The sequence below is a fragment of the Drosophila erecta genome, unplaced genomic scaffold, assembly GCF_003286155.1.
Source record: "Drosophila erecta strain 14021-0224.00,06,07 unplaced genomic scaffold, DereRS2 tig00000055-arrow-pilon, whole genome shotgun sequence".
Lineage (NCBI taxonomy): Eukaryota > Metazoa > Arthropoda > Insecta > Diptera > Drosophilidae > Drosophila > Drosophila erecta.
Genome location: NW_020825200.1, coordinates 14,737,100 through 14,759,075, shown reverse-complemented (window position 1 = coordinate 14,759,075; position 21,976 = coordinate 14,737,100). Strand labels below are relative to the sequence as shown.

The window sequence follows — 21,976 nt, the reverse complement described above, 5'->3', positions numbered from 1 at the left end:
CATCTTTATAGTCAAAAACATTTACATATTTAAAGGAAACAATTAACATTTCAGATTGGTAGAGCAATAAATGTACATTACCTTTATTAACTTCAAATTAATATATCTGTATATATATATCAATATCAATATCAATTTGTCAATATATCATATTGTAAAATTGTTATGTTATTTGATAGTTTTATAAAAAGTACAGCTGATTCTCTAATCCTGATGAAGGCTGACGATTAAGGCTTTCCGCCACAAGGAAAGCCAGTTTGTGGGCGTACTGGCAGACAGCTGGGACCCGTACAGTTCCAGAGAAATTGTAGTACATATGGGTCATCTTGTATGAGAGTATCTGCAGCCTATCGGCGCTTAGTCCCATGTTGTCATAAATTACATTGTAGCTGGTAGGCGACACGGTTCCTTGACGAACAGCCTGGGACACTAGGAAGAAGTCGTAGCGCTCTGGCAAGGTAATAACGTCATCAACCACTGTGCCCGGAACTGGATTGCGGTTGTTAGCGAAGTAGCGAGTATTAATGCGCTTGGATACAATGATAAATGCCATGCGACAGCCCTCGGTTTTCCCAGCTGATTTGTAAATTTCGTCGAGCTTGCCCTTTAGGATTTTCACCTCCGTATTCACTACCTGGTAAAGCTGGCCGTCACCAACACCGTCCCTGAAGAAAAGAATGCGCTCTGGCAAAGTACCGTGGTGCTCCCTGTACGTCTTCAGGGCGCACGTCATGTTCAGCGACATATGCTCGGACAACTCTTGGCCTTTCATATGTTCGTTTACCGAAGAGAAGTAGCGGTTTGACTCCTTCTGGTCCATGGTGGCAACCAGAGCTCCATATGACTTGTTCTTGTCTTTCGATGAATGACAGACATCGAAACCAACAGTCATCAGTCCATGGAGGGGGAGAGAGATCATCCAAGGAGCCCCCATCAATTTGGCGTTCATCTGAATAACCACCTTTGTTGCGATCGACATGAGCCCAGTTGCTTTTTCCTGTCGAGGCGCGATGACTTTTAGTGTCACCACTTGTGATGGCACTGGTCTGTCCACGCACGTGCGTTTTTTGATGCAGCTATATCTGTTGGGAAATTGGGAAAAGTATTTAGATCTGTCTCTGCTCATATTGCAATCCTAAGTACTTCTCTTCATTCGGAGATCTCATGACAACCATCACAATCTGGGGATCCTTGGCTACGGCGTTGTCGATCGCTTGGGAGTAAGTGCCGTTGCGGTCATCTCTAATTTCATCACTACGAGGAATGGAAAGTTTTATTAAGCATTTATAATAGTTAGTAATGCTTACTAGATAGGCTTAGAGATGTTCATCTTCATGGTGTTAGCTGCGCGGATGCACATCTGCACAAATTCCTGGGTCTCGCGAAGATTTCGACCCGGAGTTATCACGCACCACCTATTGATATCCACGTGTTGGTACATCGAAGAGCTGCGAAACTCACTGGTCCAATCAGCGCGAGCGTCACACACGAATTTTTTGTTGTTGCCGAATAATATTTTCTCCGCTGGCAAAACGCGAGCTGGAATCTCCACCAGGGCAGAGTCCAGCTCGATATTCCAGGACTTCAGGGTCTCTGTACTCTCTTTAGAGGACTTCAAGCGCCTGTTGAACATGCGCAGGCGTTCAATACGACGATCTGGAGTCAGTCTGGTATGCTCACTCATGGCCTTCATTAACCTGAGGATCATATGAAGAGGGTTTCGATCCATCCTATGGACTATTTTCCATTCCATTTAAATATACCTGAAGTCGGCGCGCATTGCATCTGTCATTCCTGTAGCCCGAGCCAGCTCGGGAATAATCATCAGAGGCTGATCATTGCCTCCACGAATGTTTTTCTCTGTGGGACGAGACACGACCAGAGGCTGCTTGAAGTCTCGAATGGTGATGTTGTATCGCTGAAATGTTTTTTCTTATAGAAAATTGAGAACGCTTCAGGTTTGGATATACCTTCTTGTAGTAATCCACATACGAAATGTCACCCTCTTTGGTATTAAATTTGGATAAGGGTGTCGATTTAAAGTCGACATCGTCAACGCGATAGGTTTTGTTATTATAATCCGTTAATATCACCATTCCTGTTATGGAGTATTTAAATTGTACTATACGAAATTGAGAAAATTGATATTAAACTCACCCATTACTGCACGTTTAAATGCAGTTTGATAGTCGTCATTGTCACGAACAGACTCGGATAAAATATTGTACAAGGTATCAGTTCTCATCACCTTGTGGGCTATCTCGGCGCAAAGTAATATATCACTCTCGTGTTGGCGAATCGAAGTCTGATAGCCAGGCCAAAGCTGCATACGGAAATTCTCCAAATTAATCTATATTTTTGTTATCACCAAAATAGAAGTTATTGATCAGATAGTCTTTTAAATGCGAGTTCAGAGGGCGAACCTTAGCTTGAGGATCAAAGAAATTGCGCGAGACCAACTGCAAGTTTAAGCCCTCCATGGCCCTGCGCAGTATGAGATTAAGAACCTGAAACTGCTGTGCATCAACCGCATCCACAGATCCAACAGCCTTGATCTTAATTTCAATGTTTTCACCAGCACGGCTCTTCGTCACAAGTTCCAGAGCATAGGGGCTATTCTGCACAGCTTGGAACTGATTGGTGCAGAACAAGATGGTTCCGTCGAAGATGTAGCCGCCGAGAAGGCTTCGATGTTCATGCATGAAAGCCCGCCGCAATCGTGTATTGTCCACGTCGGGCGTGAAATCTACGCGGTACTGGTAGATAGTCCAGTTTGGACGCTTTAATACCTTAAAATAGTTTGTTTGTACAGTAATCCTGTTGCCAGACACTCCGTTCTTGGTGGTCATCCCTTGAGGACGAGAATGCACCACATCCGTAATTAGCCTACGGCCGCGCATGGAGCCACGCGGATCTCCTAATTCCAATTAATTCGAAGATCCCATTAAAAGAAGGTGAAGAAAGTTATATAAATCCACTCACCTTCGGACATGCGTACTTGCACGTCGCTCAACTTGGTTTTCTCCACTTGAGCATCACCAGTGCCTCCGGATGATTCATTCCCTGCCAATAGGGAAGAGTGCGGCGCTTGACCCTGCGAATGAGTTGGTTTATTTTGTAATTTAATTACTCATTTTGTAAGTGTTATTTGATGAATATTTATTTGTTATTGAATAGTTATTTGAGTCTATATCTCTGGAAGCTGCATGCGTAATCTCAACATACTAGATTTTGAAGTTCCTGAGATCGAGGCGTTCATACGGACATGCCCAGATCAACTCGAGTATTGAATGTGCTCGTTCTGTTGTTTCGTTCATCTTTTGGAAAATTATCCCCAAGCTTGTTTTTTTTTTTTAACCAAAACAATAAAACAAGGACAGCTGGTTCAGCAGTTTGTATCATGTTTTTATGTGCTAACAGCAATATGATCTCCATAGTCATCAATTTCTTCCGCAATGCAAGCTTTTAACAGAAAGATTCAGATAACGGATACATCAAAAAAACAAAAAAAAACAAAAAAATTTCAACATATAAAACAAACTTGTGTTAAGGCGCAACTGGTTAAATTAACTTGCATATTTTTATTTTTGATTGCGTAGCAAGTACTCATTTGTATTATTCATTTATGCACATTGTGTATGAAAATATATACATACGTACATATATAAATGATAACATTCATAAATATGTATGTGTCTATGTACATACATATGTATGTACGTGCATCAAAGCAAGTCTTTTCATGAATGGTTGTAAAAATATGCAAACATATACCATGCATGTAAAAACATACATACATATGTACATTTAAGCATCAGATAAGCTTTAATAATAAAAAGTGCTGATCTAGTGTCGAGATCAAAATGGGATGCACTATAAAAAAGGACAAACTAATTTTCAAATTGGCAAAAAAAATAAACATTATTTCTTACAAGTTGAGGAGCCAAGCCGCGATTCGCCTCTTCATTGCGCTTGCTTCCACGCCCCCGTCCACGAGCAGTACCTGGGTTTGGTGGTAAATTCATCTTTAAACTAATATGTTTAGTTCTTTTTTAGTTTACTTGCGTATTTCACTCTCTTATAAAATTCGCGATCCACGCGCCACAAATACCGATCTATGAATGAAAAAACGGAAATGAACGGAACATTTGAAGACGCCCAGGGCTGGAACTCATGCCAATTATTCCTGCGGTTATCGGTCGTGCTTATGCCGATAAATTCAAGATCTCCGGACACATTTGCAGATGTAGCTTTTAAGATGCTTATTTTTGCTTTTTATATATATGATTTAATTATCTTTTATCTTTTTATCTAGAAAACAAAATGTCTTATTAAAATTTTAATACAGCTTTATTATGTACTTAAGTGCAATAAACGTAATGATGCAGTCGTATTTTAAATGGAATTTTAATACACTAACTATAATTTGTATAATTGATTCAACAGTAACTTGCAAAGGTATTAGCAAATAAGTCGAAAATGCCGTCCTCTTAATTAAAAACAAACTTTTGGGTACTTTAAATTATTTACTGATAAATTCGAAATCGTTTTACCAATAAATAAAGCCTTATTTACAAGTCTCGCACTCATTCACTCTATTTGCCTAAGATAACGTTATGGACATAATACAAATATTAACTACCTGCTGCTTGCAATAAAAGATGTTTCCCTTCCGAGAGTATAAAAGCCGGTAGATTCCATTCAAACATTTCAGTTAGTCCTAAAACATGATCATGTGTATCAAAGCGTCTTTCGGTTTCATAATCGTAGCTCTGATTTTGGGATGTGCAAATGCACAGACGTGTACGCCGCCTTTTAGTCAAGTTGGAAACAAGTGCTACCACGTAGTCTTACAAAAGGTGGACCTAATATAAGTAACTTGTATGATATTTCAATATAACAATATTGTTTCAGGCCAACTGGCATGTCGCCGACCGCACCTGTCGAAAACTTGGTGCCGAACTAATGGTGCTTGACAATCAAGAGGACAAACTCCTTACAACGGAATTCCTGAAGAGTATAGGGCTTTCCTTCACCCAAAACTGGCATCATTCCGTTTGGGCTGGCATCAATTGCTTGGGTAACCGGCGTACCTTCCTTCTCGCGAAGAACGGCGATGCTGTGCCGTACCTAAACTGGGTGCCCCGGGAGCCAAACAACGCTTCTCCCGAAGAGGATTGTGTGGGATTCGCCAACTACAACGGAGCTTTTGGATATCACGATATTGAGTGCAAGGTTCAGTTTCCATTTGTGTGCCAGAGGGAACCTGCAGCGAACTATCTCTGTCTTAAGCGGGATGTCTTCATTGAGATCCTTTTGTAGGGCATTCAATTTCAAGTTATCACGAATTTACAAATGAACCTCGCAAATGAATAAATGTGAATTTCAAAAAAATATCACTTTTGAGTAATAGCTATTTTTTGTTGAGCATTCCGATAAGATCAGAATACATTAATTTACAGAAGTTTTCAGACACTAAATTACTTATTGAAAGTTTCGGCCGTTGGTTTTTTATTAACATTTTAGGTTGAAACACATTCTAAAAGTCTAAGACTCTAGCTTCACAACGGTCGTCTTCTCGGACACGTACAGACCGTCAAGGAATTTACGGATATCCTTGTTCTTGACGGTTGTAGACTGCTGGATGAGAGCGGCAGATCCGGAGACAGACTCAATATCATTTCCCTCCACGATAAGCTCGTCCTTCTGGGCAGTAGAGTTCACCACGGTGACGCCAGCAGCCATCTCCACACGACGAATGTACTTCTCGCCCAAGAAGTTACGGATTTCAATGACCGTGTTGTTCTCGGAGGTGACACAGTTGATGGGGAAATGGGCGTACACAGCACGCATCTTGTACTGGAATCCGAACGTGACTCCTAGAGAGAGAAAAATTTCAATTAGTTAAGTGGTAGTTTAGATAAAAATTATCTTTAGGAACTTAATGCCGAATCTATTTGGCAACCACATATTTAGTGTTTTTGTGTAGAGTGTGTACTTAAAGTATTTTTAAGTCATTTTTGAGAAAGTGGATCCATATTAATAGATCTCAGTATTTAACAAAGGGTTATCCTCGTAAATGGACAGACTTTCAGGGTTTGAATTGTCGTGTGGTTGGCCAATCGAGGCATTTGTTTCTCCTAGCACTACGCACCCTTGATCATGTTCTCGATGTGACTGCAGACGGTACGGACGGCGGCCAGCTCCTTCTTGGTACCGAACCACTTCTCCACCTTCAGGGTGCGCTTGTCGGGCATGTACATGTCCAGGGCCAAGTGCTTGAAGCTGCGCTTCAGGGTGCCGCGGGTGCCGGTGATGGTCACCACACGGGCCTTCACCGAGGCCTTGATATCCTTGGGGATCTTCACGCACTGGTTGGAATTGATGGTACGCATTTTGATGACACTGTCGGCAAAAACAAGATATTAGTTTATCAGCTACAAGTGCTTGTAAAAGAGTATTCCAAACACCGAATCGCAGTTTACTTCTTGCACCCAAAACGTGCGTTAGCTATTGTTTTGCATTTGTTTAGGGAGTATTCATTCCAGCGGATGTGGTAAAACGGCGGCTCTTCAGTGCCACACGCCAATTGCCATTTCAATGGATCGCTCGATTCGATGTTTTGGAACACTTTTTCACACAAAACTTACGCTCCGTTAGTCCCTCGTTTGTATGACACAAATTCTGGATGGACTCCTCGCTGCAAGTGGTGGTTTTAAGGATATTTTGGGTTAAAATTTCAATAAAAATATAACGCGGAACACACTGCTCACCGGAAACGGGGAAAAGAAAAGAAGGGAAATTTAATGTGGCCGTGTGAGGCGCACAAAATGTGCTAAATTTTGCGCGCCATGTGCCGTCGATGTGCTGTTAACGCGTCGCATTGTGCTGTTAAGCGCGGATGTTAATGTGTATATTCTTGTATATTTTCATGAAATATTATTCAAAGAAAAGACTAAAATCAAGTTTAAGCGGTAAAGCGTTTCCAATCATTATTCTTGAAGCTTTTCGAAAAGCTTTGCAAGTGTGAATTAAATGAGAATTATTGGTATAACCTGTTGCTCTCAACAGAAAAAAATTGCGTATTTTTATCTTTTCATTTCCAAAAAAAGTATCTACCATGAAAAGCTTTTTTATTGAACTTATATAATTATAGCTCCTGTTCATATAAAATGATTTACACCGTTTTTGAAGATAATCAGAATTACTGAAGGCCAACGAATATCCCAAATAAATCAGATGTGATGGGTAGCATTGGTTGTCAAAACAATGCTCTAATTAAATTTTCGTCTCATTATGAACGAGCGCTGCTTTATCTCACAATATGCACCACGAATTGAAATCTCTATTAAATTGTTATTATTTATATACATGTTTTCAAATTAGTGATTAAATATGCAAAAGTTCCTAAGTACATAAACGCAATGTTATCAAGTGTTTTAAAATAGCCTCCCTAAAAACAATCGATAGGCACGGTATTTATGAGAAATATGGCAGAAGTATTCGGCGAACGTGAATACATTACAGCATTTGGTAACACTTTGCAGAAGGCGGGAGCGTGGGTACATTGAGCATCAGCCGGCGGCCGAAACTGCAGATTTAGTTTATAATCATATCTCGAAACAGTGGTCTAACGGCATTTTAAGTTTCCATTGCACCCGAGTTTGCCCGCCCTAGCATAGCTCTCTGCACGATGACTGCTCCGCAAGCACAGCTCGACTTTTTCGCGACGGCGGGAAGTATGCTGGAATGGCATGACAATCTGGACAGAAACAAGCCGGGTCTGCTGGAAGTATGTATTGGATACGGATATTTAGCAGCTTCTTCATGTCTAAGTATGCTTTCTTCCTAGTTGACCGGCGTTAGCCAGCATGGACGGGCCACGATGAGTGGACTGAATGACTACGATTACCAGACTCTGTCATTCCTTAAATCGGATGGAACACATAACCTACAACAACTGCGAACGGTGACCAAGTCGGCCATTCCCAACGAGATTCTGGAGCACTTCAAGCGTACGTAGCCTGAGAATCATTCCATAGAAATATCCGCTGTAATCTGCGATCCTCCATTTTGCAGACATAAAATGCCACTGTACCATGGGCCTCTTTCCGGAGATCGGACGCGCCTGGTTGACCATCGATTCGGAGATTTACATCTGGACCTTCAATCAGGCAAGGGATGTGGCATACTACGATGGTCTGAGCCATCTGATCGTAAGCGTTGGCCTGGTGAAACCAAAACCCGGCGTCTTTGTAGAGGATGTCAAGTACCTCCTGCTCCTCACCACGCCCATTGAGGTTATTGTCCTGGGCGTAACCTTCGGTGAGAGCTCGGACAACGAAATGCAGCTGATGAACCGGCCCATTTTTGTGATTGGCACCGACAACGTGTCCATCAGCGTCATCAAAGGAACGGACGACGGCCGCATCTTTTTGGGCGGCCGTGATGGGTGCCTCTATGAGGTATACTACCAAGCCGAGTCCAGTTGGTTTGGCAAGCGATGCAAGAAGATAAATCTTTCCCAAGGACTGGTCTCCTATATGGTTCCCAGCTTTCTCAAGGTCTTTTCGGTAACTATTGTTTTTAATTAAAATAGTGTCCTAACCCATTTAGCGCGTACTAATTGCAGGAAGTAGATGCAATAGAGCGGATTGAGATCGATAACAGTCGCAAGCTTCTCTATGTCCTTACGGAAAAAGGTTCCATTGAAGCTTGGGATATCAGTACGGATTACACGAATGCTCGAAGACTGGGTCGGATAACCCAGAACGATATTACAAATCAAGCAGTTAGTCTGATCACGTGAGTACTAGTTTCCCAAAGAACTTAACTGCTATATGGACAATAACAATTATTTTTGCTTTAGGACTGTGGACCCGTCCATTTTTAAAAGTGTGAAAGCCATCTGCCCTCTGAGCGCGGACGATGCAGGCAAACTACATCTTGTGGCCGTTACCCAGTGCGGTGTGCGCCTCTTTTTCTCCACAACGTCGCTAAATGTGCAGCAGCAATTCGGTCCTACAGTTCCTTGCAGTCCAGGCGAGAATACAGGATTCGGTCAGTCAGCAATTCAGCCATCACTGTCGCCAGGTGACGAGGCTCCTAAGGGACTGTATCTGCTCCACGTGCGTCTACCGCCCGGCTACACCCCAAATGCCACCACCAACAAGCCAAAGCAGGTGCATGCTGCTCACTACACGGAAGGCACCATGTTGATGATCACAACGCAGCAGCAGGAGCAGGATCTGCTCTGGTCGGTCAGCTCGGCCCCATCGGTTAACTTTACTTACCTGGTGGAGTCGACGGCTCTGGAGAGCCTGGATGGAGTTGTCTGGGGATTGGCTGAGGTGCATGAACCGTCCACGCCTCTGCGGAAGTCTCCCTTAAACAAAGCCCGCCACTCCTGTAAAGTAGCTCTGCTTACCAACCAAGGCACACATATCATAGAGCTACTCAAAATGGTTGACGTGCTGCGACAGATCCTGCTGTCGTGCAATGGTCCGCACCACGAGGAGGTGAAGATGTTCTTCCAATCGCAGAATCAGCGGGAGGCGTGTGTCACGGCTCTCCTGCTGGCCACATCGGATAGTTATCGTGGCGGTGACCTTGCTTTGTGGGCCACCCAGGCGTTTATGCTGTACGGCGGAGAGCCGTGCTATCAGCACCAAAAGTTCCTGAACGCCAGTAACCGCAATCTGGCTAACCAAACTCTGGGCCAAAATACCACGAATGTAAGGGAGCGGCAACCAATGTTCATGTCCACGCCGATGCCGAATAGTGCGGCAAACAGTCCGGTTGGTTATCCGGGGTCGCAGTTCAATCAGCCCATCAGCCCAAGTGAGTCAAGTGAGACTGTACAGATTATGAAACTCTAAAACAATAAATGTATTTTCAGTTGGAAATATGCAGCCATCACAGGCGGTCAGTAATGAGAATTCACCAATCGTTTTCTCGGCCAAACACGACGGACTTTACATGTATGTCTCCCGCATGATGCGTTCTATTTGGCAAATGCGTTGTGTAAATGAGCACTTTTGCTCCAATCTGAGTCATAGCGATTGTGCCCTCTTGCTATCCGATCTGCGATCCTTGCGCAGCTTTCTGGAGGTGCATTCAGTGCACGACATTTCCTGTAAGTCGCACATCTTCATAACCAGTTGAAGTACTGTTTCCCTGTGCTTTGCAAATATACTTATCTATTAATACGTTTTCATTAAACACCATTGTTCCAGCATCTACACGAGTGTCATTTGACAACCATTTGGACAGAACCAATTCATACAACACCATCATGATGAGCAACACTCTACTGCCAATTCCTGAACAACGGATTTTATCCGAGCAGGCTCAAGTTGAGGAAAAACGTTCGCTCTCCGCCCTCAACCTCTTTGTCAGTAAGTAGCGATGTGATATTGAAGCTTAAAGCAACTAATCGACCACCTTCTTCTAGAACATGCCTGTGAGGTTATATCGCTGTGGAGCATACTTAACTCGCATTCCTTCCAGCTGATATGCTTGCAACTCAGTCCGGAACATCAGAAGATGTTGAAATGCTGCACCTTCCGGGATCTTCTCGTCACACGTTCCGAGGTCTGCGCATTCTTGATCATCTCACTGATCAATCTTTATCTTAAGGATAAGGCGGGTGTGTCCGAAGTGTCCATGAACTTGCGTGAGAACTGCCCCAACCTCTACCGGCACGAGGATGACGTGACCTACAAGGCCACCGAGCTGTTAATGAATGCAAGGAATTGCACTTCGGCCGCCGAAAAGGAGCGAAAGCTGCGAACCACCCTGCAAATGTGCAAGGAAGCTGCTCCCACATTGCCACTGCATAGTATTTGCCAGCAGTTCATATCAGCTGACTTCTTTGAGGGAGTGATCGAGCTTTCGGCTGTTTGTGCCTCAAAAAGTGATCCGGAGGAGGTTGGTGTACATTTCTATAACAATGGAGAGCCCGCCGAGGATCGTGAAGGTTACACTTGCTTTGCTACTAGGTAAACTCTAAAAGGGTATTTTTGTGGGAAAAACTAATTGTTTCGCTCCGTAGGATGGCCTACTACAAGGAACTGCAACTTATGCTGGACCATATCTATCAGACTGCCTGCAACAAGTCGCACACTCAGGATAAGTCGCCAAGCCAACTTAAAGGTACAGCCAAAGCCTCCGATGCCAAAAACGCTGCGAAACAAACGATTCCGAAAATAGTGGCCCAGACCCTGCAGGTGAAGGACCCGCTCTTCCATGTAACACTCTACGAGTGGCTGCTGGCCCACGACATGCTCAGTGAGCTTTTAGACGTGGTCGAGCCGTCATTGGGAGAGTTCTTGCGGCGCAGTGTGTCTCGAAACGGGGATAATGTTGTTCTCATCGATTTGCTGTGGAAGTACTACGAAAAGAATGGCCACCATTCCCAGGCAGCCCAGATACTGGACAATTTGGCTATGACACGCAGTGAGAACATAACTCTGGAGCAGCGCATTGAGTATTTGGTGCGTGCTGTTATGTGTATGCGAAATGGCAACGTTGGCTCCTCAATAACTAATGGCATATTCCTGAAAGAGCTGGAGGATAAGGTAGGTTAAGATGTGATGTGTTGGCCTATATTCACTGACATCATTTACAAATTCAGCTGGATATCGCACGCGTTCAAAAAGCAGTACTGGTCGCAATGACGGAGTTGGCTCGCGTGAAACTGGAGGCCGCTGCGGCTGTTAAGGAGCTTAACTATGCGTTGTATGACATAACTCAGCTTTACCAGCACTTTGCGGAGCCCTTCGATCTCTGGGAGTGCCAATTGTCCATACTGAACTGCTCGCATCACAACGACCCGCTTCTGATCGAGTCCGTTTGGGGCCACATTATCAATAGCGTTGTAGATGAGCCGGGCACAACTAGTGAGCGCAGCAATAGGTTGTTCACGAAGATCGAACTTTTGGTAAGGGAGTACGGCGAGTCTGGGGCTTGCTTTCCCTTCGCTTTTCTCATAAGGGAACTGGAGATTAAAGCCTGTCAACTGCGATTGCCCGAGGGAATAGTGCCGGAAAAACTGGTCACCATGAATTTGGACGTCGAACTGCTCCTGGAATACTATTCGAGGTACGTTTTGAGAGATGTGCGAGAGGTAAATCATTTCAAGGCTAAACTTTTAAAAACTCTTAGGATGATTTCAATGAACGAACGAGTGTGGGCCAACGAAGGCAATGAGTGGCATTTAATACAATCCGCCATACGAGTGGTCTCCCTCCTTGCAGACAACGCACAATCCATTTGGTACCGTTCAAAGTAAGTGCAGTGACTTAAAATGCAATCCGGTTCCTTATACTCACATTCATATTTGATTTACAGACGAAGAATTGTCGGCAAGGCTCAAGACATAGTGGCCGGCTGCCTGAACATTTGCTACCAAAAGCCCGACACTAATCGTCTTCAACACTCGCTCAAGGAACTTCAAAGTCGGTTGCAGCGGTTGCTGGTTTGAAGCCGGTTCCCTGCGTAGTTATTAATTTAAGTCAATTTTTGAAAATGCTGGACTAGACGTTAAGTTTGACTGAGATATATATTGTATTTGTATTAAACATGTTAAATAAAGTGATTTCCCAACAGTTCGTTGTTCGAATTCCGAGAAGATAGCATAACACTCATGAGGTGTCCATCATTTTTAGGTGAGCTTCCGTCAGAATGCACTTCGTCATATGGCAGGAGCAAGGCACTGGGTGCTCCTCTGTGTTGGGGTCCAGCAAATCCACCTCCAGATTATATTTACGCATATCGGCGGCACTGCGCTTCATTGTGATCTGAAACGCAATGGGTGATTTCTCCTCTAGATTTTCGCAGGATTCCTCGGGCAAGACGACGACACACTGTTTCCAATGCGTTGGTGTGGAGAGTGGGGATGTGCTTAAAATAAAATCTTCGCCAGGGAATCGTACATCGAACCAAATGCAGAAACCCTGGTGGTTGCCCGCCTTCTGGGCTGTTATCACCTCCTTAAACTGAATACTGTCCAAATCGCTGGCCTCCACATCCAGCAGATTCATCCAGTGAAAGACGACGCCCTCGTGGAGAAGGTCTTGTGGATTCAGATGTGTAATCTCCGGCCTGGATGACTTTTGTGTTCTCAATTTTCTGGCAAAAGTGTCCATTTTAATTCCGTCCACATTGTGCCAATCGTCGAAGAGCGATGGCACCGAGCAGGGTGCCACGAAAATGGTGCACTCGCTGGGGAACAGGAGTCCGCCCGCCTTGAGGAACCTGTCCCGGGCCAGGAGAACCGAGTCCAACATGCCCTCGTGTAGCAGGTAGAAGCCCATCCACTCGGATACTATGATGTCCACCTTTTCCGCCTCGGCAGGCAGTACGAATTCCTCAACACGGGATTGGATCACCTTCACCACGCTCGTCAGCCCATTTTCTTCAATCAGATCCAGAGCAACTTTGGTGGCCACATTGGATGCCTCCACAGCGTAGACCAAACGGGCCCCTGCCTTGGCACAAAAAGCGGAAAGAATGCCCGTGCCGGCACCAACATCCATTACGATTTTGTCCTTGAACAGATCCTTGTTCCCCAAAATCGCATTGTAGTAGGCTTCTTGCCGAGGACGATCCTTCAGCATGAGCTCGTGGATCTGTAGTTTTGTTGTAGTGAGTTCAGTTATAAAGCAGGTTCTACAATTTATTTACCTCCAAATTTTCATATTCATCGAAATAAGCATTCGCCATGACTCCAGGTTGCAGTTAAGAAAACATTAACGAATCTGGTGGATTTTTCAAAACAACGTGCTAAATAGAGCTGGGTTAATCCACTATGATAGTATCGATATACATATCGATGAATGCTTTGATTTGATCGTTGCGTTGTGATTAATATTTATTCAAAAGCTTAAATTGTGTTGTTTTTATAATTTTTGTGGTTAAAGACCAGCTAGAACCCATACTTTTATAATTGTTCTTGAAATACAAAGCGGATGTAAGACTTTTTTGGTAGATTTTTTGGTGCATTTTTGGCGACTTGTACTTCAGCTATTTTGCAGCACTAGAAGTCCGCCAGTTTTCCGACGCTGTGTAAAACCGCGCCATTTTCAGACCAGGATTCTGCAAGTAAGGTGAAGGAAGCACTGCACTTTGACCCAGTCGTATAGTAATTCAATCTGCGCCATATGCCATCAACCGATTTCGTCGACATCCCAGCTGCCAAGAAGATGAAGATCGACACGTGCGTCCTGCGATTCGCCAAGCTCACCGAAAATGCTTTGGAGCCGGTAAGGGGATCCGCCAAAGCGGCGGGCGTTGACTTGCGAAGCGCCTACGACCTGGTGGTGCCGGCACGAGGCAAGGCCGTCGTCAAGACCGACCTGCAAGTGCAGCTTCCGGAGGGCTCCTACGGACGGGTGGCCCCTCGGTCCGGGCTGGCCGTGAAGAACTTCATCGATGTGGGCGCCGGTGTGGTGGACGAGGATTATCGCGGCAATCTCGGCGTCGTCCTGTTCAATCACTCTAATGTAGATTTCGAGGTGAAGCACGGCGACCGCATCGCCCAGTTCATTTGCGAGCGCATCTTCTATCCGCAACTGGTGATGGTGGACAAGCTGGAGGACACCGAGCGCGGCGAGGCGGGATTCGGTTCCACCGGAGTCAAGGATCTGCCGGCAGCCAAGGCGCAGAACAGCAACGGAGAGAAGGCTGCCGAACCGGAGGGAGCTGCCCCCGCTCCTGTTGCTACGTAAACGAGAAACTATTGCCGCATTAAGCACATCGCTCATTGTCAAAGAGTTCCATTCTGTATCCTTAAGTGAAAAATGTTAACGTATGTGTATTTGTTTAATTAGATTGGCTGTTTGATGTTCACCATTTGCTGGATATAAAAGAAAGCATTGCATACTTTTGGATTCTAGATTTATGCATGCACAAATTCCTAGAAGCATGCTAAATTTCTGGATTAATAGATGTTGGTGTTAGGTAGCTGATAAACTGCTTATATCCTTACTTCTTTAATGGACGCAACTTATAAAGCCACTTTTGCATTGGGAAATTTGTATTTAGCTTGCATACTAAAAGGCCTATGCGGATGACCTTTAACCATCTACCAGTAATTGTAACTTATAATTTATTCTATCCCTGGGTAAAAAATCCAGCATAAGGCTAGTATATGCACAGCTGTAACTTGTGTTGCATATTTAAGTAGGCATGAAGGGCCGAGAAAGGTTAAGACTTGGTGCTAGCCATATTCTAGTAACTAGAAGTACTTGGTACAACAGGCAGATATGCATACCAACCATTCAGAGCTTCATAAAAAGGAGTTGTGCACAGAAGTCGAGCAATTATGTTTCTGCAAGAAAGAGCCGACTTGGCTTTATGGGCTTTCTAGAGGCTAGGGATACTTGAACCGGACAGGCGCGGCGCAGTGAGTTATGACCGAGTAATGAGAGCCAACCGGCGATGGCCCACAATATCAGTTCGCGTGTCTCAAGTGCATTGCTGCACAATTTACGCGGCCGATTTTAATAAATTCAATGACTCCAATTTGTAATTAGACGCTGGAAGGTGCGCTGCGTGCTTTTAATTGTTTTGCAGCCATCCTTGGTTGCCTTTTGGCGCAACGGTTCCGCTTGACCCGCGACGCATCGAGCGCTCCGGAGGTCAGCCGCGTGCCCATAACGCCCCAGTTGGAGGCGTCCGCCGCCCACCGATCTGCACTGTGCCACATCCAACCGTGCAACTTGCAGCGAGAGTCGCTTTTGTGTTTGTATGATAACTGGTATAATTTATTTGCTTCAGCTTGTGAAAAATAGCTATAGTTCATTAAATGTATAAAGTAAATCAAGTTCATTCTCATGCCTATTCTGTTTCTTTAAGTTCACCATTGCAAACGACCTAGGTGTTAGAAGATGCTTTTGTGTGTCTCTTTCTAAATGACTTACAACTAATTAAATAAACAATATGTACAATGGAGCTATAAAATACGCATTCTATTTGCTTGTTTCGTGGTGTTTTTTTTTTTAAATCTTTTTTCATTTGTGTATGGTGTGTTTGTGTGTGTTTCAAGTCTTGGAGCTCTTAAAAGGATGCATAGTTCTAAAAGTTGAATTTCGAATTCCTCTGTGCATGGCCGCAGAAAAAGTAAACATAAATTAATAAAATTTGAACAAAGCAATGGGGGGGTTCAACAATTCTGCCGTATCGTAGGATATATATGTTAAAATAAATAGCCTTTACTTCGATTTGCAAAACAATAAAATTAAATTTTTAAGTTTGCTTCACATTTTGCGGAATTCTATTAAATATAAATTTACTGACTAGCAGTTAAAAACGAAAAAAGTCATAGAAATAAATAAAATCAATGCAAATATGCGCTTTGCACTTAAGTACGTAAACGAAAACTCTCTCATTAAATTGACTAATAAATTGATTAATGTTATACAAATATGATTTGTGTGTGTGTGTGTGTGTGTGTGTGCCTGTGCAAATGGAAGACTTTGCGATTATTGTTGCTTCTCACTTAAAGTTTACAACTTTAGCTAGCCATTAAATTACATAGTTATGGTTTAATTTATACAGTAGGTATTCTCTCCCAATCCGACTTGCCAGTCTGTCTGTCTGCCTGTCTATTTGTTATTTTCTTATTCTTCTCTTAATTGTTGAAAGCTCATTTGGTACAGCATTTAGCAGGTGAAATGCAATTTAGTTAGCATAAATACGTAAGTGGACCGCCGATAACTAGCTGGCGTCCTGCAGTCCGCTGCACGGCAACACTGGCAGCAACATGTTGCTGCTGGGCGAGCTGGCTGCAGCCGCCGGCGGAGCTGCAACATCGCTGCCCTGGTTGCTGCTGCTGCTGCTGCTGCTACCGTTGCTGCCGCCGTTGAAGATCTCCGACTTGATGCTGCAACTAGTTGTGGCCGATGTGGCTCCCGCTGCCGCTCCCGTTCCTTGTGCTGCTGCTGCTGCTGCTGCCCCACCCGTTTGCAGTGCCAGCATTTGTTGCGCCTGCGCAACGCATGCAACACACGGACACGGCCCGCCCAATTTCTTCGCCAATATGGAGCGCAGCTTGAGAGCCGGCCCCAGCTTCATGCCCAGCGAGTTAACCAGGTGATCCTCGGTTAAGAGCGGCAGGCCAGTGCCATCGATGGACTGATCACGAAACGACTGCAACGAGAAGAGAGCCAAAGAGAAGAATTAGTGGGGTGTCTTCGGAAGAGTCGGCAGATTTATGGTGGCCATGGCCAGTTGCATAGTGGTTTGTGGTTTGCAAAATAGGTTGTATAATTTACTTGCTTTTGGAAATTACTTGCATATTAGTTTTTATAACCGCTGCATCGTTTATAACATATTAAGCTACTTAAAAGATACTAAAATAAATGAACGACTACATCAGCTGAATATCAGCTAGCGGCTATCATATGACTTTCCTATACTGATGTATGCTTATTTAGGAACCAACTTCATCCTCCTGGTCCACTGTGCTACTCAGTAAGTCGTGGGCACAGGGCATCTACAGGATGCATTCTGTTCTCTGTGTGTGTGTGTCTGTGAACTTGTGATTAATGCGCGGCTTTTAAAATTGTTAATGAAAAACGATTTTAGCCAAAGCTGCCTGACTTGGCTGCCGCACTCGCTGCAGTAGCATTTTCATATTTGCAACGCACGATCGATCGAAAGTGGGCAGAGAGTGGGCACCCCATTATCCCCTCGTCCCGCTCCTCCTCAATCTCCTCCTGCTTCTCCGCCACCTTCTCCAAGCTGATCCCCACTGACACGCCCCCTGCTGCTGCTGATGCTGTTCCCGCTGCAAACTCCCCTTTGGGCAAACGAAGCTCGCGCCACATGAGATTTCTATTATAGATTGGCCCTGATTGAATTCCACGTAGCTCTCTTCAACAGGGGGCCAACCTGTTTCCGCGGCAGCTGCTGCTGCTGCTGCTGCCGCTGCACTGCAGCAACATGGACCAACAACTGCCACTGTTTTTCTGCTCCACAGCATATGCCCCCTTGCTGCTGCACCGCTTTGGACACGCCTTTATCGGACTGCCCCTTTTTAATGGGCGAGAGCAGCCACGGCTACAGTGCAATCGATTCGATTCCGGGCAACGGCGGTCATCTCTATATATAAGGGAGGGTCGGACAGCCCGGGCAGCTCAGCGTTGCAGCGATGTGGCGGATGCGGATGCGGCTACTCACTGGCTACCTGGTCCTGCTGGCCCTCGGCCATCTGTCGGAGCATGGCGCTCTGGGCCAGAAGTACTACATGAACTTTGCCTTCAACAACAATAATCCGGATGGAGAAGGAGGCGCAGGCACCGACGGAGGCGCTGCTGGCGGTGGTGCCGCTGGGGCCGGTGGTGGACCCAATGACTCGCATCATTCACAAGAGGGTGACGGTAGTGCGGCGACTGATAACCCCAATGACGGCCACGCTACATCTGATAATAGTATGGATTCTGATAGCGATGGCAGTGGTAAGAAAGAAACAGGAGCTGGCAGTGCAAGCGATGGCAAGAGCGATTCCAAAGACTCGAGCGGGGACAATGCTGCCACGCCACCGAATGGCCATGACGATGACAACGATGACAGCGACAGCAAGGATGCCAAGGATCGGCGTTCGAAGGAGGGTTCGGGACAGGAGCAGAAGCGCAAAGATCACAGCCACCACAGCAGCTACGAGATCAGCATCGACGACAGCTTTGGCGGGCGGTACGTGCGGTCCATTTACGAGAGCAGCGAGAGCCACGGACACTCCGGCAGCAATGCCGGCTCCAATCAGCGGGACAGCGGAGCCCGCGACAGCAGTCAGGAGACCCCGGCCGCCAATGAAGTGGCCAGCGAAGCCCCTGCTCCACGGGCGGCTCTCGCTGGCAACGTGCCGGATGGGCCCGAAACTGCAGCCAAGGAGGATGACTACGAGGAAATGTAACACCACCGGGAGATCTGAGCGTAAGTCCTTGGTCGTGGGAAAAACGATTCAAGCTAACTTCATGTTTATCCTTTCCCTGCAGTCAGGTTCGCTCGAGGAACTTTGCAAGGACGCAGCCACTTCAATTGATTTTTAATTAAAATGACAATAAAATTTAAATACCAAGACTACTTTTTTAATGAGTTGCAAGTGGAATAGTGGGGATTTGGAATCGACTTTTAGCTCTTTAAGCGTCAAATTTATACAGTCTGGAACTGAATTGAATGCACTTCCACATTGAATGGCTTAAAGTAGCTTTTAACAAGCTGCTGTATCTTAGGGCCTACTCAAATGCGTTCTTATATGAAAGACGTTTCTGGTCAAACGACATCAAGATCTTTAGACCTGTTTACACAGCTTCACAGGATCCGTTCAGAATAAAATGTAATTGCCGTTTAAAAATCCGAGATATAAATATAAAATAATTGGATATAGAATTTTAATGCTTTCATTTAAATAGTATACTAATATACTTCAGAACTGTGACATCTATTAAAGGTGCCACCGGCAAAGTATCCAAGTTGTGTGCGTCGAATCAAATCAGTCAACACATTAAAAATCAGTATCTTTTCTAAATTATTTAACAAGGTTAGTCACGAGTCAACGGAGCGAGGGTATATAGGGAACCCAGCTACCATATAGGAACCCTCATTTCGGTTCCGGCGAAGCTGAAGAGTGTAGCTATGCTGAGATCCTGCCTGTGGACAACTCTACCGTGGATTGTCCTGGGGCAAACCTACTATATGAGCTTTATTTTCAACAACTACGGCTCCTCTAGAATAAGTGCGCCTCAACTGGGTTTCAATGGATCAGCAAAGGAGCCCATTGAGGGGGCCAATCTGAAGACCAGCTCGGAAGAACATTCAGGCGAGGGAGAAACGCTGGAGGTCAGCTCGTTGGAGCATTCGAGGGAGTCCAAACGTAACTCAAAGAAGTACAAGGGAATGGAAACACTTGAGTTGAGTTCAGAGGATCAATCGCGGAAGAAGAGCGAAACCAAGAAACCAAAGAAACCAAACGTAGGAGACAAGGGCTCAGGTGATTCGGGTGAGACGATGATCTGGTCCACTACGCCAAAGACAAAATCTACCACAACGAGGAAAACAAAGGCCACAACAAGTGAAACTCCCGAAATGCCCACCGAAATCACCACGGAATCCACAAAAGCCACGGCAGTCGACGAAGAAAAGTCAACTGGCGAAACGAACACGGAAAACCCCAAGGAAACTTTAACAGTTCAACCGGAAATCGGAAAAGAAGAACCGGTTTCGGACATACCAAGTAATACCTTCAGAAGCTGGGAGCCCGTAACACCCCACTCCCCCGAATTCTTCGATTACCCAGAGGCCACGTGCAGTGAGGACATGGATCTGCACGAGGTATTTGGCATTAGGCTCGAACGGGATCGCGGTTTGCCCACCAAGATCCTGTGCAGCTTCAGAAACAGCTGGGGAGGTCCTTGGCTGCTGATGACGCGGATAGAGCTCCCAGTTCGTATTCACATGCGTCACTGGTTCTTGGGCTATCTAACGCCGGACTACAAGGATATGAACATCAATTTTTTGGCCCTGGCCCACATCATGAACTCCATGCGCACAGCCATGCTGATCATTGGCCAGGATAAGAACGACAAGTTGGTTTATAATCTGTACGACGATGTGGTCATTTCGGCATTCAATGATCTGTTCATGTTGCGAAAAGCCGAACTGGTGGAGGCCAATACGACGGAGCTGCTCTTTGTGTCCGTGGGCAAGGTATTGAGTTCGTATGCGGGCCGGAATCGCTCGTGTCCTTTGCAGGTCCTTGGCAGCTGGTGGGGCTACCATTCGGTGCAGGATATGTACCAGGGCTTCCAATGGTGAGGCTTAGAGTCCTTGACTCACTAATAACTTGTAAGTAAGTCATATAAGTCCTATTTTCCAGTGTCTTCCCCAAGGGGCGCAGCATATCCAAGCCCGGCTATGTGGCTATCTTCATTAAACCCAGCCTATTCCCGGCGAATCACACGGCTCTGTACAACCAGCCCATATCGACACGACGTCCCTGGTCCAACAACTATAATACTAAGATATTGAACGGAACAGCGAACAATTCGAAGTCATATAAAAAGGAACAAAAAGTGGAATGGGAACGCAACAAGATGGCTGTGCAAAAGGAGCTGGACCGTCGAGCCAGGATCTTCGAAGCTATTGAGCGGCTGAGAGTGGAGGAGGCCCAGCGGCACAGGGGGAGGTAGCATAGGCAGGGGGTCTGGTCATAGGGTCATAAGCCAGGCAGGGATCACCGCCATTACTCAAGAGAGAAAAAGTGTATACAATTCGGTAATGATTAAGCACTACTCATTAGATTAAGCTTATAAATACAAGTTAAAGTTGTGTGTTTGTTTTTAGTGACAGAACTTGAATAACCTTCTCTGACCTTCTCGGTTCAATTACCCACACATTTCCATCCGTATCCCTTTCCCACACAGCGCTGGTCAAAAGGTAAAGAAGAAATCTAAACGAGCTAAAAACGAGGCAAAGACCGAGTTCCAACCGGAAATTGGTGGCTTTTACTCTTGGACTCTGTCATAATTTTGCTCGGACAACGTATAGCCACATAAAAAGGGGGGGGAATCGGGAGGTGCAGGGGCTTTGATTTGGGTGGCTCTGTGGTCATGGTTATGGCTGGCCAAGTGCATTCTAAATTCTGTGCCAATAATTGACAGAGCCAACAATAGCAGCAACAACAAGTTGGCATTAACTAGAGCCCAGGAAATGGCCAGAAAGCCAGCAAAAAGATCACAACTTGGTCATAACAATACGGGCCAAAAACAGATTTGAATTGTGGGTCTCTCAGGCGCTCGGCTCTTGACTTTGAACTCCTTTGGAAAGAAAAACAGCAAAGACTAAGGGGCCGAGGCCATCTGGAGATCCATACACGCAATGTAATTGGACTCCAGGTCTCTGGTCTCCATTCTGTTGCAGGCAATTTAAGACAACACGGGCCAGGAGGGAAATGGGTGGAAAATATGGAAATATG

The 21,976-nt window shown here is 45.2% G+C and overlaps 9 protein-coding genes across 13 annotated transcripts in view; 5 read left to right on the top strand and 4 right to left on the bottom strand.

The window, feature by feature from the left end:
• Positions 1-176: 176 nt before the first annotated feature.
• Positions 177-4,138, bottom strand: LOC6543348 (protein aubergine). Its single transcript, XM_001969849.3, has 9 exons — positions 3,933-4,138; positions 2,983-3,094; positions 2,424-2,917; positions 2,158-2,350; positions 1,971-2,098; positions 1,764-1,918; positions 1,308-1,697; positions 1,144-1,254; positions 177-1,082 (listed from the first exon to the last, which is right to left on the bottom strand). The coding sequence occupies exons 1-9, from the start codon at positions 4,023-4,025 to the stop codon at positions 182-184; spliced, it is 2,577 nt and encodes an 858-aa protein (XP_001969885.1). The 5' UTR covers positions 4,026-4,138; the 3' UTR covers positions 177-181.
• Positions 4,139-4,552: 414 nt separating this feature from the next.
• On the top strand, positions 4,553-5,388 carry LOC6541644 (C-type lectin 37Db). Its single transcript, XM_001969848.3, has 2 exons — positions 4,553-4,859; positions 4,915-5,388. The coding sequence occupies exons 1-2, from the start codon at positions 4,728-4,730 to the stop codon at positions 5,320-5,322; spliced, it is 540 nt and encodes a 179-aa protein (XP_001969884.3). The 5' UTR covers positions 4,553-4,727; the 3' UTR covers positions 5,323-5,388.
• A 92-nt stretch (positions 5,389-5,480) lies between these two features.
• LOC6542164 (60S ribosomal protein L9) lies at positions 5,481-6,854 on the bottom strand. The gene is made up of 4 exons (XM_001969847.3): positions 6,774-6,854; positions 6,651-6,700; positions 6,155-6,405; positions 5,481-5,879 (listed from the first exon to the last, which is right to left on the bottom strand). Exons 3-4 carry the CDS (start codon positions 6,393-6,395, stop codon positions 5,548-5,550), a joined length of 573 nt encoding a protein of 190 aa, XP_001969883.1. The 5' UTR covers positions 6,396-6,405; positions 6,651-6,700; positions 6,774-6,854; the 3' UTR covers positions 5,481-5,547.
• Positions 6,855-7,467: 613 nt separating this feature from the next.
• Positions 7,468-12,608, top strand: LOC6542606 (nuclear pore complex protein Nup154). Its single transcript, XM_001969846.3, has 12 exons — positions 7,468-7,792; positions 7,853-8,015; positions 8,080-8,573; positions 8,633-8,805; positions 8,870-9,840; positions 9,899-10,135; positions 10,236-10,397; positions 10,454-11,000; positions 11,054-11,579; positions 11,636-12,102; positions 12,166-12,288; positions 12,352-12,608. The coding sequence occupies exons 1-12, from the start codon at positions 7,694-7,696 to the stop codon at positions 12,482-12,484; spliced, it is 4,095 nt and encodes a 1,364-aa protein (XP_001969882.1). The 5' UTR covers positions 7,468-7,693; the 3' UTR covers positions 12,485-12,608.
• On the bottom strand, positions 12,555-13,824 carry LOC6542391 (probable protein arginine N-methyltransferase 6). The gene is made up of 2 exons (XM_001969845.3): positions 13,687-13,824; positions 12,555-13,631 (listed from the first exon to the last, which is right to left on the bottom strand). Exons 1-2 carry the CDS (start codon positions 13,723-13,725, stop codon positions 12,645-12,647), a joined length of 1,026 nt encoding a protein of 341 aa, XP_001969881.1. The 5' UTR covers positions 13,726-13,824; the 3' UTR covers positions 12,555-12,644.
• Positions 13,825-14,010: 186 nt separating this feature from the next.
• On the top strand, positions 14,011-14,920 carry LOC6542702 (deoxyuridine 5'-triphosphate nucleotidohydrolase, mitochondrial). 2 transcript variants are annotated; one of them, XM_026979454.1, is made up of 2 exons: positions 14,011-14,103; positions 14,194-14,920. In XM_026979454.1, exon 2 carries the CDS (start codon positions 14,205-14,207, stop codon positions 14,727-14,729), a length of 525 nt encoding a protein of 174 aa, XP_026835255.1. In that variant the 5' UTR covers positions 14,011-14,103; positions 14,194-14,204; the 3' UTR covers positions 14,730-14,920. The 2 variants fall into 2 exon arrangements, with proteins under 2 accessions (XP_026835255.1, XP_001969880.1); XM_001969844.3 differs by having other exon boundaries at positions 14,018-14,920.
• Positions 14,921-14,960: 40 nt separating this feature from the next.
• LOC6542041 (maternal protein pumilio) overlaps positions 14,961-21,976 on the bottom strand; it is a 55,996-nt gene continuing 48,980 nt past the window's right edge. For 2 of the 4 annotated variants that reach the window (XM_015158986.2, XM_015158987.2), the window contains exon 7: positions 14,961-17,151. In XM_015158986.2, the coding sequence (XP_015014472.1) occupies positions 16,720-17,151 (432 nt within the window). In that variant the 3' untranslated portion in view covers positions 14,961-16,719. The remainder of the gene's footprint in view (positions 17,152-21,976) is intronic. The other 2 variants (XM_001969840.3, XM_026979453.1) reach the window with 1 other exon arrangement.
• On the top strand, positions 18,132-19,079 carry LOC6541259 (accessory gland protein Acp32CD). Its single transcript, XM_001969843.3, has 2 exons — positions 18,132-18,936; positions 18,999-19,079. The coding sequence occupies exon 1, from the start codon at positions 18,155-18,157 to the stop codon at positions 18,914-18,916; it is 762 nt and encodes a 253-aa protein (XP_001969879.1). The 5' UTR covers positions 18,132-18,154; the 3' UTR covers positions 18,917-18,936; positions 18,999-19,079.
• LOC6541999 lies at positions 19,180-21,208 on the top strand. The gene is made up of 3 exons (XM_001969842.3): positions 19,180-19,206; positions 19,549-20,813; positions 20,879-21,208. The coding sequence occupies exons 1-3, from the start codon at positions 19,180-19,182 to the stop codon at positions 21,189-21,191; spliced, it is 1,605 nt and encodes a 534-aa protein (XP_001969878.2). The 3' UTR covers positions 21,192-21,208.

Bases quoted from the DNA above. Each gene is read 5' to 3' on its own strand.
- LOC6541999 (XM_001969842.3), top strand. From the start codon at position 19,180: ATGCACTTCCACATTGAATGGCTTAAA. The intron at 19,207-19,548 runs GTAGCTTTTAAC...TAACAAGGTTAG, and splicing joins TCCACATTGAATGGCTTAAA to TCACGAGTCAACGGAGCGAG. The intron at 20,814-20,878 runs GTGAGGCTTAGA...CCTATTTTCCAG, and splicing joins ATGTACCAGGGCTTCCAATG to TGTCTTCCCCAAGGGGCGCA.
- LOC6542606 (XM_001969846.3), top strand. From the start codon at position 7,694: ATGACTGCTCCGCAAGCACAGCTCGACTTTTTCGCGACGGCGGGAAGT. The intron at 9,841-9,898 runs GTGAGTCAAGTG...ATGTATTTTCAG, and splicing joins CAATCAGCCCATCAGCCCAA to TTGGAAATATGCAGCCATCA. The intron at 12,289-12,351 runs GTAAGTGCAGTG...TTTGATTTACAG, and splicing joins TCCATTTGGTACCGTTCAAA to ACGAAGAATTGTCGGCAAGG.
- LOC6542164 (XM_001969847.3), bottom strand. From the start codon at position 6,395: ATGCGTACCATCAATTCCAACCAGTGCGTGAAGATCCCCAAGGATATC. The intron at 5,880-6,154 runs GTGCGTAGTGCT...TTCTCTCTCTAG, and splicing joins CATCGAGAACATGATCAAGG to GAGTCACGTTCGGATTCCAG.
- LOC6541644 (XM_001969848.3), top strand. From the start codon at position 4,728: ATGATCATGTGTATCAAAGCGTCTTTCGGTTTCATAATCGTAGCTCTG. The intron at 4,860-4,914 runs GTGGACCTAATA...ATATTGTTTCAG, and splicing joins ACCACGTAGTCTTACAAAAG to GCCAACTGGCATGTCGCCGA.
- LOC6543348 (XM_001969849.3), bottom strand. From the start codon at position 4,025: ATGAATTTACCACCAAACCCAGGTACTGCTCGTGGACGGGGGCGTGGA. The intron at 2,351-2,423 runs GTTCGCCCTCTG...ACAAAAATATAG, and splicing joins TCTTTGATCCTCAAGCTAAG to ATTAATTTGGAGAATTTCCG. The intron at 1,083-1,143 runs GTACTTAGGATT...ATTTCCCAACAG, and splicing joins AGATCTCCGAATGAAGAGAA to ATATAGCTGCATCAAAAAAC.
- LOC6541259 (XM_001969843.3), top strand. From the start codon at position 18,155: ATGTGGCGGATGCGGATGCGGCTACTCACTGGCTACCTGGTCCTGCTG.
- LOC6542702 (XM_001969844.3), top strand. From the start codon at position 14,163: ATGCCATCAACCGATTTCGTCGACATCCCAGCTGCCAAGAAGATGAAG.
- LOC6542391 (XM_001969845.3), bottom strand. From the start codon at position 13,725: ATGGCGAATGCTTATTTCGATGAATATGAAAATTTGGAG. The intron at 13,632-13,686 runs GTAAATAAATTG...ACAAAACTACAG, and splicing joins ATGAATATGAAAATTTGGAG to ATCCACGAGCTCATGCTGAA.